This window comes from Mauremys reevesii, linkage group 1 (assembly GCF_016161935.1).
Source record: "Mauremys reevesii isolate NIE-2019 linkage group 1, ASM1616193v1, whole genome shotgun sequence".
Lineage (NCBI taxonomy): Eukaryota > Metazoa > Chordata > Testudines > Geoemydidae > Mauremys > Mauremys reevesii.
The window spans coordinates 245456638-245470066 of NC_052623.1; the positions used below are offsets into that span (position 1 = coordinate 245456638).

The 13429-nt window shown below is 42.5% G+C and overlaps 1 protein-coding gene across 14 annotated transcripts in view; it reads right to left on the bottom strand.

The window, feature by feature from the left end:
- Positions 1–13429, bottom strand: part of PIK3C2G (phosphatidylinositol-4-phosphate 3-kinase catalytic subunit type 2 gamma) — a 370973-nt gene that overhangs the window by 237007 nt on the left and 120537 nt on the right. For all 14 annotated transcript variants that reach the window (XM_039544583.1, XM_039544571.1, XM_039544579.1 and 11 more), the window contains 2 exons: positions 8566–8688; positions 3010–3043 (listed from right to left, as the gene is read on the bottom strand). In XM_039544583.1, the coding sequence (XP_039400517.1) occupies positions 3010–3043; positions 8566–8688 (157 nt within the window). The remainder of the gene's footprint in view (positions 1–3009; positions 3044–8565; positions 8689–13429) is intronic.

The window sequence follows — 13429 nt, forward strand, 5'->3', positions numbered from 1 at the left end:
CCCTTTGCCCTGCCCTGCCTCCTGGCCTGACTGGGCTGCTGGCTGCTGCTGCTCTGCTGAGCCTTGAACCTGACTGAACCCCTGTTTATTGTTTATACCTGTGGCTTGCTTGGCTGCACCTGAGAGCTGCTCAGCTCCCCTGGGACCCTTGGTGCCTGCTCTGGTTGACTGTTGCTCCCTGACTCCTGACCTAGGCTTTTTATTACTGCTACTTATTACTCCCTCCCTGGACCTGGACCCTGAACTGCCTGCTGGCCAGCAGCTGACCTGGCCCTGGCCCTGAGCCCCTGCCTATTGTGCTTGCCCCGCCCTAAGGGGGGCCCTGCTGCCTAAAGACTATATTGTATCCTTGTTCCTGGGCTGAGAGCTGAGCCCCTCCCCCCCTGGGTTTGGTTGTTGCTCCTGACCATGGGGACCCTTGACCATTGCTGAGGCTGGGAGGAGCCTGCTGCTAGCTGAGCTGCTGCTGCTGACCTGGGCTGCGGGCTGACTGGGGGCTGGGGGCTGAACTGCTGCAGAGCCCTACTGCTGCTCAGCCTGGTTCTCCTCTGCTGCCCCCCCCCTCTGGTGTGGGGCTGGGCTTTACTGGGGGCTACTGTGCCTGCCAGCTGCGGCTCAGGACCGCAGGGAGACCTAGTGTCTGCTGTCTGTCTGACTGGCTGGGGCTGGGGAGGGGCAGGAACTGAAGCCTTCTGTTCTGCCCTGCCTGAGAGGGAGAACCCCAAACCCCCCAGAACCCGGGAGACTGATATGGCCCGTAGTGTGGGTGGGCGGGGCGGGGACCGCCCCTGAGACGGCACGGCCCCTACCTCGGACTATTACAGTAAGTAATCCTCAAGGAGTGAGTATATCTATTTTGCATTCCCTCCAAAAGATGACATCTCTAGCAGCACATAGGAAAGATACTGTCACTTGAACAACTCCACTTTATGGTGCACCGGTAGTCTTCAGGAATGCCTCCGACAAAGTACTGACCAAATATTAAGGCTGCTTATTCTGTCAGATATGACCTCAGGTAGTAATTTCATTAGAAGGCTGCATACTCTAATACTGTACAAACCATTAAACCATTACAGCTTCACAGAAGACAAACAGGCTGAGTTTTGTATAAACTTGCTTCTGTCTGTCTATAACCTGGATCATAATAAACCCACAATGTCAAATATTTATTGACTTGAATAATCATATTCTCTTTTTTATGGGAACGCGGTGTTGTGCAGACAGGTGGGAAGTCTAGAAATGATCATCTTTCCTCATCACAAGTTACAATTAATAACAGAAAAAAAGTTTAATAAAAATAGCTTTAAAAGACAATACAAACAGCATCACCAGGATTTAACCTGACTGAATACTAAGATGCCAACAAGTTCTGACAGGACCTCACTACAATCAGTAATGTGCAGTTCCTAAGGGTACATTGCAGAATGGATTCTGCAATGCTTATGAAATTAAGGGTGTAGCCAGAACAAATACAAAAGCCTTCAACTGAAAAAGACTGACACTTTTCTGGCATAAATAAAAGGGTGTAGACCAGCAGATAGGCAAAAATCTGTTGGAGATCTATAATGCTCTTCAATACATCAAACAGATTTTCTTTGAGGAAAGTGCTGATTCAGTAAAGCCCAAGCTTGCATATAGCCTTATACAGAGGAATGGTTTAAATTCTTTCCACAAGAGTGTTTTAAAGAGAATGCGGAAGAAGATGCATAAGGTGTATGAGGGATAGATGGTAATTAGCAACGATTAATTCATCTCATGTTTAGCAAATTGTTGCCATAACTAGAGTTGAACAAAGCTCATGGGATAAACAACTTCTTCCAAGGGGGAGGACCACAGACCATAGGTGCCTCCTGCTCATGGCACTTGCATGCTCACCTCTGTGCTATGCACAAGGACACTTTGCTCTTTCCTGCGGGTGAGGATGTAGGTGCTCTTTCTACAATTGTGTTATTTAATTTATTTGTATTGAATTTGAAAAATGCGGGAATGATCAGCCTGGAGTCTAAAATCCAGAATACAGGTACAGTTGGTTAGCAGCTACAAACTATCCTGGCATTGATCTGGTCACCATACCCCAGCCCTGACCAGAACCATCTCTAAAAACTTGTCTATACAGAAAACTTTTCCAGAATAGCTATTCCTGATTTATTGAGGAACAAGAGCGTCCATCCACAGAGTGTCTTATTTTGAATTATCTTAATCCATTTTGGAAGCAGATTGAGTTAATCTGAAATAAAATACACAGAGCTAATCCGGAATAGTCAATCTGCTTTAAATTCACAGTTTCTCTTATTCTGGATCAACTTTCATGTATAGACAAACCCTAAACATGAAGGGCTTTTACATTCTTTGCATCCATTCAGTTCTCAGAAACTCAGATCATACTGCAACGAAGAGTGATTGATACTTTTTTTTTTTTGCGCAACATGGACATCAGTCTGAGCAAATAAACTGAGACCATTTAATTAATTCACATAAGACATCAAACACCAACCAGGCAGTAACAATTTTCAGTCACTACTAGTCGGGTCTGATTTGAACTAGGGGCACTAAAGATGGGTGGTTGTTTGCCCCCATTACCATGTTACTAAATCCCTTACATTATATCACTAGCATAACAGCACAGAGTTTATAAAGAGGGACAGAAATGTTAGAGACAAACCCAAATTGGCAGCTTCACTGTGGTGCTTCATTTCTTTTTTTCAGCAGGAGAAGGGAGATTAAGGACAACCTCTAAAAGGGGCTCAATTCACTTTGCCTTTTAAAATGCCCACTATAACTGACTATATTTTCTAATCTGAGGAAAAAAAAGACTTTTATCTCTAAGATGAATTGGAGACAATATAATGATCTATATAGACTTTGAAACACTTGCATTTGCTTTACTTACAGGAAATGGTTTATGCTATAAATTAAGTAATACATTCTTTAACGTTAATTCAAATTGAAGAATGTGCATTTTGCTAATTGTTTATTGTTTGCATTAATGTCTAAAAGAAACATCTTTACCTCTGACTGGAGTTTCTACGTTTTGAAGTGAATTCTAAAAAGACAAGAAAAAATCATGAGTATTTATAATGCAGAAAAGACTGAACATCAGCTTTTATTGCTGAGAGAGATGGCATTGGTCAGGCATAGAGATTTCCTAAGGGAACTGCATGGCGGTAAGCTGGTGCTGGGGCAAAAGGGAGAAGCACAGATCACGAGAGGAACTTAGTGGATTTTCACTCAGGAGATCAGGGTTTGGTTCCTATTCGTACCACAAGCTTCCTGTATGATCTTGGGCAAGTCACATAGGGTACATCTACACACTACACAGCCCACAGCAGTGAGTCTCAGAGCCTGGGGAGACAGACTCGGCCTTGTGGGCTTGCACAATAGCCAGGGCCGGCTCTACCATTCTTGCCGCCCCAATAAAAAAAAAAAAAAGCCGCTCTGACTGTGTCGCCCCAAGAATGGACGGAATACCTCCCCTTAGCATGTGCCGCCCCAGGCACGTGCTTTCTCCACTGGTGCCTGGAGCCGGCCCTGACAATAGCTGTGTAGCCACTGTGGCTCAGGCTGGAGCTTGGGCTCTGAAGCCTAGGGGATCACAATATCTTCTCTCCCCAATCCTGTGTGTGTCTCGTCTACTTCTACAAGTTATTTTATGTAGACAGACGTCAGAGCCCCATTAACTTTTCCAAACGGGGTGCCTAAAAGTTAGGCTCCCAATTCCTAGCTAGAGAGCTAAATTGGAAGCTTGATTTTCTACAAGTGATGAGCAGACAACATCTCCCACTTCCTTCACTGGGAGCTGCCTGGTGCTCAGAACCTCTGAAAGATCAGACCAATTATTTATGTGCATAAATAATTTAATAGATGATTCGTTAAAATTTAATTTTAACCAGTTGTGCCACCAAGTCTTCACTTGCAAGAAGCACCATTCATAAGTTAATATTTACCAAGATGCTATAAATGCATTGCTGAAGTATAAAGCTGAAACATAGACAATGCCTATGTAAAGTGAATACTGCAATATGGCATTGGTTTGTTTCTTAACAGCACCCTGTTGGAACCCTCACCCCACTGAAGAGTCAATTATTCTCTTATACTCATTAATCCCTTTGCTGTTGATCAGGGAAACCACAGTTTATTGGCCCCTGTATTCAGCAGGATCCTCTTAAATGCTCTAATTCATTTACAAGCAGTACTAGTACCCAGCTAGTCAGGCAGCACTCAGCTGGTTAATATGCATGGAAGCCCAATGCTTACTTGAGGGAAGAAACAGTGTATTGGTTTGAGATGTTTTCTCACAATCTTTATGCAGTGAAACAAATGGGAACAGAGACCTTTGTTTTATTCTCTTGCATTTTGTAAAGTAAATAATCTTTTTGGAACAGCTCTGATAATTTCAACATACTGTAGCTCATTTAATATATAATGGATTAGTGCCTGTTCTGGCAGGATTTGGTCTCCTAAGACTTTTTGTGAATCACAGTAAAAAAGACAGAGAGAGGGATGAACAACATTAATTGTACAGCAGGCCCAGAATTTTCCTTGAATAGATTTTAAAAATTCCCAGGGTCAGGATGTCTGGAAGACTGGATGAATCTTTTAGAGAAAGACACTGCCAGTTCATGCAGAAACTATCACTGATGCCAGCTTCTTTCATAATCTCCCAACCACAGGACAGGAGCTTTCATGGCAATGAGGGTGATTTAAATAAAGACACAGAGTTGGAAGAAATGTAGGCACTATTATATATAAATGTTGATGGAATAGATAGAAGCACAGAACGATACGCAAAAATACATTACCATATGTAATTTGCCTTGGAAGGAGCAGGCAGCAGTTTCCCTGAGAGGTAGTGTGTGCAGGCAACCCGCCAATTGGATGGGTAAAAAGTATTCCAAACAAAACCACAATATACAGTACTCTAAAAATCAGGAAACTATGTGAGAAAGGAAATAGAATTGTTCTTCTGGCATCTCTCTATTTCCTGATGTATAATCCTGCAGCACAAGGAATGCAGCAAGCAGCTATGCAAATTTCATTTGCGTAATGGCACCAAAATTGGAAAAAAAATTGGATCCTTGAACCAGCTGTGCATCCTGATTTCAGGCTTTCAGTAGACAGGGACTTATATCCATGGAACCCCACAGGAAAGCTGCACTACTTTGGCTGCTATGTTGATGGGTACTACAGAAACACCTAAACCAGACATATTAGATAGGTAAGTGGTCCATAGATCTCTAAGAATCAAGGGGAAAAAAATGTGTCACCAGTAGCCAAAAAACACTGCACTGTATTTTTATGGGGCCAAAACGCCTACTCATGACCTCAATGTGAGTTTTGCTTGAATAAGGACTAGAGGAGCTGGCCCATCATCAAATATCAAACTGCTGACTACTGATTCAGGCTTCACATCCAAATATAGGAGATAGATATGATGAGCTAAGTTATACCTCCTGGAGATCTGGCTCATCATTTATCCATACCTGCACATATATACATATTATACATATATAGATATATGAAACTGTACTAGAAAACTGAGTTGAACTTGAGTTGCTTACGTGCAGCAAAATATTTGTCTGCTTGTATTACATTTATAATTCAGCTGCCTCTGGATGAGATGCAGCTCTTTTTGCAGCAAACCTGAACTTTTGAGGGGCTGCCCAAGTCTAATCAACTGTCCTAGCACTTGTTTCTGAAAAGAGTAGGAAACAAGAAGCAGCAGAGGCATTTGCTGGCACGGGAACCATTTGGTAGCTGAATTCAGCTATTTTTTGAAGTCAGTTGTTAATCAGCTCTGTCTCACGAAGGAGGGCGAGGGTGTCACTCAAGGTCATGGACAGCCTTCAGAAGAAAGCTTCAAGAGAAAGTGAGCTAGGTCAGCTAACCAAGCCTGAAGGAAATGTTGATAGAAGAGAAATCTCATCAACATGAAACTACTTCTTTGTAAGGTTTGCATCAATCTAGATGTTCTATTCAGGGCTGGGGAGAAAGTATTTTATCAGAAAAGAATCCACAATACTTTCTTTTTAATGTTCAGACTAGGCCACCACCATCACCATTTATTACTTGCTTTACAGTGGCACCCAGAGATCCTAGCTGAGACCAGGTTTCCATTGTGATAGGTGCTTTGCATTCAAATAATAAGAGGCAGCTCTTGCCCTGAAGAGCTCACAATTTAACTAGACAGGACAGAAAAAGTATTATTACTCTGCCTATCTTCAGTATAGGAAACTTGGGCACAGAGAGATTGTGTTACTTGGTTAACATTACAGAGGACGTCTCTGGCAGAGCAGTGAATTGAGCCAGTGCTGGGAGTACAAGAGAAACCCACCACAGGAACATGTGAACAAGAGTTCTCGCTACAGAACAGATCAGTTTATGATTTGGGTTATCTCACCTAAGTGCTGAATTGCCAACCAATCCAGTTTACAGTTTTACAGGACCTGGAACACTGACTCCGAAGAAAAGCAGAGCCCAAGCTTTCTGGATGGATTTTATTCACTAATAGAAACTTAAGACTCATGTAAGAAGACCTGGAGTCATAGCTCTTCCCCCTACACACACACTCCCCAGTTCACTGCTGCATTTAGGATACTGTTTTCTGATTAGAGGTGTCCAAGGCAGGCCATGATTTGGATATTTCTGTCTCTGATTTCAAATGGAATGTCTGAAAACTGATTCTGACAAGTTAGGCAAGCCTGACCCAAACTGGATGTAGGTTGCTTCATAGGATTTGTGTTCAAGAGTGCTGATGAAATAAAGGGAAAGTGGCTTTCAGAAGTAGAATCTCCCTTCACCTCGGGGCGGGGGGGATCCATTTCCCAATGCAGTACCAATTTGAAAGAATCAGTCTCAGCCTTCTTCCTTTTTATATTTTTAGTTAATTTCTAAAGGAGCATTTATCCCACAATTAGCCTTTTCCCCATCCCAAAGAACTGGGTTCTTCGGCCATCTGTTTATTAAGAGCATGGCACTGAAGAAAATACTCTGTTCATATGGAAGATTTTTATCTCTTCCCCAGAAATGGTAGATGGATTCTACAGATGAAAGTCAATAAGCCTGGTCATAAACTGATGTCGTTTCTTTTATTTATTTCTCTACTGCATTTGTCACCTGAAATAGCAGAAGAATATTCTTGTGAATATTTGTATTTAAATTAACACCACACCAGAGGATGTATGGTATTTCACAGACTCATTTAGATTAAATTGCTGCCATGTGGAGCTTCCAAACACTTATCAATGAAGCACCACACATATTCGGAGTGCTATATAAATTAGACTTGACTTAACAATGAACTAGAAGGAATGCTAGGGAAGAAATTAAAGGAAACCAATTGGTCTGATTTACTGTGAGAAAATTGAGCTATCTACTCCTATGGCATAGTCTAGGAGGACTGAACATAGGGCTAGGAAATAAGATTTTCTGAGTTCAAATTCCAGTTCTTCTACTAACTATGTACCCTTTGGCAAGTCCATTTCACCTCTCAGCCTCAGGTTTACTCAGATAAAAATACTTCGAGAGAATGATGATTTTATTGGGGTTTGAAAGTGTGAAGAACACAGGTTTAAATGACTGACTTAAGAAGATTGTTCTTACAAACATCACAAGATTTATGGGCTAAAACTTTGTTCTGATATTTGATTATGTAACTAAGTGTACTGTGCAGGAGATAAAATGATAGATTGTGGATGAAACTAAGATCTGGGCAAACCAACAAGAATGGGTCCAATCTTGCAGTCCCTTCCACATGAAAACTCAAGTCAATGAGTAAGGACAGCAGGATACAGACCACTTATGGGAAGACAGGAAAACTCAAACTTCTTAAAACACTGAAGTAAAAATTTCATTAATGTGAGAAAGCATCAGCATGACCGGGGCGGATCCAGGCACCAGCATGCCAAGCAAGTGCCTGGGGCGGCAAGCCACGGGGGGCGCTCTGCCGTTCGCCACAAGGGCGGCAGGCAGGTTGCCTTCAGCGGCATGCCTGCAGACGGTCCGCTGGTCCCGCGGCTTCGGCAGACCTCCCGCAGGCGGGCCACCGAATCCGCGGGACCGGGGACCTCCTGCAGGCAAGCCGCCGAAGACAGCCTGCCTGCCGTGCTTGGGGCAGCAAAATACCTAGAGCCGTCACTGAGCATGACTAACCCACAGTGATTAATGGCCTGATTTTCAGTAGTGCAGAGTATACCTGCATTCCCCAGATGCTGACTTAAAATGGAGCTTTGAGTGCTCAGAACCTCCGCTAACCTAATCCTACATGACTTGCCCAAGGTCACACAAGTCATCTATGGCAGAGCTGGGAACATAATCCATCTCTTCTATGTCCAAGTTCAGTACCTGACCCACAAAACCAACCTTTTATTGCTTTCTAGTCATACGTTTAATTTCTCACAACCTTTTCTCTTTTTAAGTTGCCGCTTCCTAATATTCATCTCTGAGAAAGTAAGTAGCAAGGCCCTTCGTCATGATCAATGAAGAAATGAATGATACCTACTTAAGTATCAGGGAACAGGACATCAGCACTTCAGGCCAACCTTGTAAAGGTTTCAGTGCATTCTTTACCTGTGTTTTTCCCAGTGGCACTGAACGGAGTTTCTTGACTGCATCAGTAATAGCCCTGGTTTCCACAGAACAGAGAACGCTGCAGATTGCTTTAACTTCTTCAATCACTTTATCCACTTTATGCTGTTGACAGCAAGGAGAAAAAACTCATTTAATAGAAATACCTCACAAAAAACTCATAACTAAGTTAAACTGAAGTCCGTGGGTGCATCCAAAAATAAGTCTGGCACAAAAGACATGACATACTACATAAACCCAGGAACTTTGCAGACCACTGGGGAGTAGCAAAGTCTTCAAGACAGCAGGCATGAAACTCTATCTGCCTTACATGATTCTTATAGAGCAGGTGAAACTTTCCTAATGAAATCTTTAACAAGCTAGGTATCACCTGCTTCAGTGTTTGATTACATACCTGAAAGAGTCAGGCCAGTTTCACCAAAGGTTTTGTGGAGGTCTAAGAAGCTTTTGGCATATCTAAGCTAAGCTTCTTGGACTAATTCCTTGTTTTGATTGAAAACTGTGACCAACTTAGTCTCTAAGATTGATTTTAAGGCAAAACGTGGTGGTTTAGCTGGGTTTCATAAAAACCTGAAACACAAATTCTGAACAAACAAGTTCTGTGGGACCATGAACCAGATAACTTGGAAACTTCAACCGGATGACTTAGAAACTTCAAAGGCTTTTCAGGAACCCTCAGAGTTATTGCCACTTTTTATCTCCTACTCATATCAATGAGCCATTCTGCAGGGCCATGTTTCTCCTTCCTAGAAGTACTGACTCCTTAGAGTAATTATCTCTGACACCTGGATAGGAAATTGAGTATTTTGCGACCTGTTTTTCTGCAAAAAAATTATATTTCCAATCTATTAAATATTCATGAAGAAAGTCCAGACTTTTAAAATATTGTATTTTACATGCCCATTGGTCAAATTACACTGTCTTTTACACAAACTAAGTTGTTCCAGATATATGATGTGTATTTAAGAATTTGTGACCCAAAAGAATATATCATCCTTGAGTGGGAATCTGTTATGGAAGCTCCTTCTGCATGAAATGTCACCCAATAGAACTCATGGCAGAGATTAGAGAGATTAGAGATGTTGCTGGAGATAATGATGGAATTCAGTTGGAAATTTGAAGGCATAACGCAGGACAGGAGAGGAGAGGTGGTACAGACAACTCAAGATTCGCAGACACCTTCCAAACAAAAGTTTCTGGAGGATGGACTGCAAGAAGAGCAGAGTGATCCATGGAAGAATGTGACCATGAGGACAAGGTAGAGACTTAGCTAGTGATGATGAAATTGAGTTGGGTAACAGGTTTGCTGCACTAGGGAATGAGGAGGAAACAGGTAGAAGATACAGTGGCAAGGAAGAAAAGAAGGGAAGCCAGTCCCTACAGAAGAGAGGTAGGGATGACAGAGAAAACCAGAAACTGGAGTTTAAGGAAAAGTGAGGATGATGTATAGGGGAATGCGACACAGAACACAAGTCAGATTCATTCCAACATCAGGATGAGACAGGTCTATGTGTTTGGGGACTCCATACTCAGAAGAATCAACAGGTCTCTCACCAGACCAGATCCAGAGGAAAGTATGCAGTCTGCCAGGAGCAAGGATACGAGGTGTGGACGTGAAGCTGATGAGGATCCAATGGGAGCATGGATAAGTCCACTGATTGTGCTGCATGTTGGGATGAATGATATTGCTAGATTTCCCCTAAAATGACTTAAGGATGAGTATGCTCGGCTGGGTAAGCTGCTTAAAGAAGAGGAAACTCAGATGATTTTCAGCTGAATTCTTCTGGTCCCTAGAGAAGGAGGGTGAAGGCATGACAAGATAATGATAATCAACAGATGTCTCAAGGATTGGTTCTATGAAGAAAGTTTTGGGATGACTAATCATTGGGAGATATTAACAGAAAGAAGAGATTCTTCTCAACTGATGGACTCCACTTGAGTATTAAACTTTTGGGACCAAGCCTGGCATGATTGATAAGAAGGGCTTTTAACTAGGAGATGAGAGGAGAAGGTCGGGAGAGACTCATGAAATCTCCACGACTGGGTTTCAGTACACAGGAGGAGGAAAATCAGCTAAATGAAGATATAATAAAGGACAATGAAACATCACAAAGTAAGAGTATTGACATCACAGAGAAAAAAATTACAAATACTGAGTGGAGTGGCAGACAAGTAGTTGTTACAGTTAGTGAAAGGATATCTAATCCAGATAGAAAACTGGGTGAGATCCTAGCTAAACAATGGAAATATTTGTACACTAATGTGAGGAGTGTAAATTAAATGGAGGAACTGGAACTACTGGGGCAGGGTCTTTCCCACATGCTCATGCTCTAACTGATCACCATATTTGGGGTTGGGATGGAATTTTCCCCTGGGTCAGATTGGCAGAGACCCTGGGGATTTTTCACCTTCCTCTGCAGCATGGGGCACAGGTCACTTGCAGGTTTAAAATAGTGTAAATGGTGAATTCTCTGTAACTTGAAGTCTTTAAACCATGATTTGAGGACTTCAGAAAATCAGCTAGAGATTAGGGGTCTATTACAGGAGTGGGTGGGTAAGGTTCTGTGATTTGCAAAGTGCAGGAGGTCAGACTAGATGATGATGATGGTCCCTTCTGACCTTAAAGTCTATGAGGAGGTCAAATCGGGTATTACAGGGATTACAGAAACCTGGTGAAAGGCACTCATAACTGGAATACAGGTACTGAAGGGTATGTGCTGCTTAGGACCAATAGGAATAAAGGTAAAGTTGATAGGATAGTGTTGTACCTCAGTGAAAATCTGTTTGCGTCAAAATCACTTTAGATAATAATTGTAAAAGAGGTTGACTCAGGATAATGCTAGGGGGTTGCTATAGACCCCTAGGGTCACACTCATATGGATAGAGATCTCTTCAAATATTATTAGAAAGATCAGTACTATTGGAAATTGTGTCATAATGGGAGACTAACATATTGCATATAGATTGAAGAATAAATGCTACTAATTATGGCAGGTCCCATTTATTCCTGGAAGTGATAGATGTCAGTTTCCTTCAAATTGTCACTGAATGAAAAAGAAATGATGTAATTATTTCAGACTTGGTTTTGGTAAGTAGTGAAGACATCATAGAAGGTCATAGGAAATAATCTTGGATCAAGTAATGATGAGTTGATTCATTTTAAATTAAATGGAAGGATGATCAAAACCAGGTCATCAACTATGATTTTTTACTTCAAAAGGGGCAGACTTTGGGAAATGAAAGGAATTAGTTGAAGTCAACTTCACTAAAGAGCTCAGGAACTTAAATGTGGAGGAGTCTTGAATTTCTTCAAATCAAGAGTGCAAAAACTATCTGAAATTTGCCTCACAAGCAAAGGGGGAAAACTTGTAGGGAAAAGCTCCATACACAGATAGATGAATAACCTCCACAAAACAGGGCCGCCCAGAGGATTCCGGGGGCCCAGGGTCTTTGGCGGCGGGGGGCCCCCCCACTTCGGCGGTAAGTCGGAGGCGGGGGGTCCTTCCGTTCCGGGACCCGCCGCCAAAGTGCCCCAAAGACCCACGGCGGGGACCCCCCTCTGCCAAATTACCACCGAAACGGGACCTGCCGAAGTGCAGCCCCCACCGCAGGTCTTCGGGGCACTTCGGCGGCGAGTCCCGGAACAGAAGGACCCCCCCCCCGCTGCTGAATTACCGCCGAAGACCCGGCTGCACTCTGGCGGCAGGACCCGCTTCGGCGGTAATTCGGCGGCGGGGGGGATCCTTCTGTCCCGGAGAGGAAGGACCCCCCGCCAGCGAAGACCGGGAGCGAAGAAGCTCTGGGGGCCCGGGCCCCGTGAGAGTTTTCCGGGGCCCCCAGAGCGAGTGAAGGACCCTGCTCCAGGGGCCCTGAAAAACTCTCGTGGGGGCCCCTGCTGGGCCTGGGCCCTGGGGTAAAGTGCCCCACTTGCCCCCCTCTCTGGGCAGCCCTGCCACAAAAAGGTTATTAGGAGTAAGCAGAGAGCCTAGAGGGAATGAAAAAGGGGGCTGATCAGCAAAGAAAACTACATTGTGGTGATTAGAAAAATGTAGGAATAAAATGAGAACTGCAAAAAGTCAAGATGAAATAGATCTTGCCAAGGAAATTAAAATAAATAATAAGAGGTTTATTAGTTTAATAAATAGAGAGAGAATAAGGAAGGATGAGGTTGGACCACTATGCAGTGTGGATGGGAAGAAGATTAAAGATAATCTAGGTATGGCACAAAAACTAAATAAATAAATTGCCTCTGTTTTCAATAAGGATTACAGAACATGTGCAGGAAGGCAATACGGCTCATGGGAATGAGTGTCTAGAAATAAAACTTATTTCATCTGAGGTGAAACAAAAATGTAAGAGTTTAATAAACTCAAATCAGGATGAAGGGATAGTTTACATCCCAGAATACTGAAAAAACGAACACATGAAATTGCTGGTCTGGTAATAACGATTTTTAATATGGCTGTATATTCAGATGTATTAATATCATATGACTGGAGAATAGCTATTGTTGAACCTATACTTAAGAAAGGGAAAAAGTGATTTGGGCAATTAAAAACTTGTTAGTCTAAACCGCAGTCATATGCAAGGCTTTAGAACAAATTATGAAGGAAATAATAATTAAATTAATGGGATAAACAAAAAAGGGAACATACTGCAATGAGGGTTTACCAAAGTTAAAAGGTGAGTTTGGCACAATCTCTTTGAGAAGAGAGCTGTTTTTTTAAAGATAATGGAAATATAGTTGGTCTAATATCCTTGGACTTCATTAAACAATTGACAGTACTGCGTGGGAAATTATTAGTTAAATTTGAGCAGATGGGGCCAAATACTAGAAAAGTAAAGT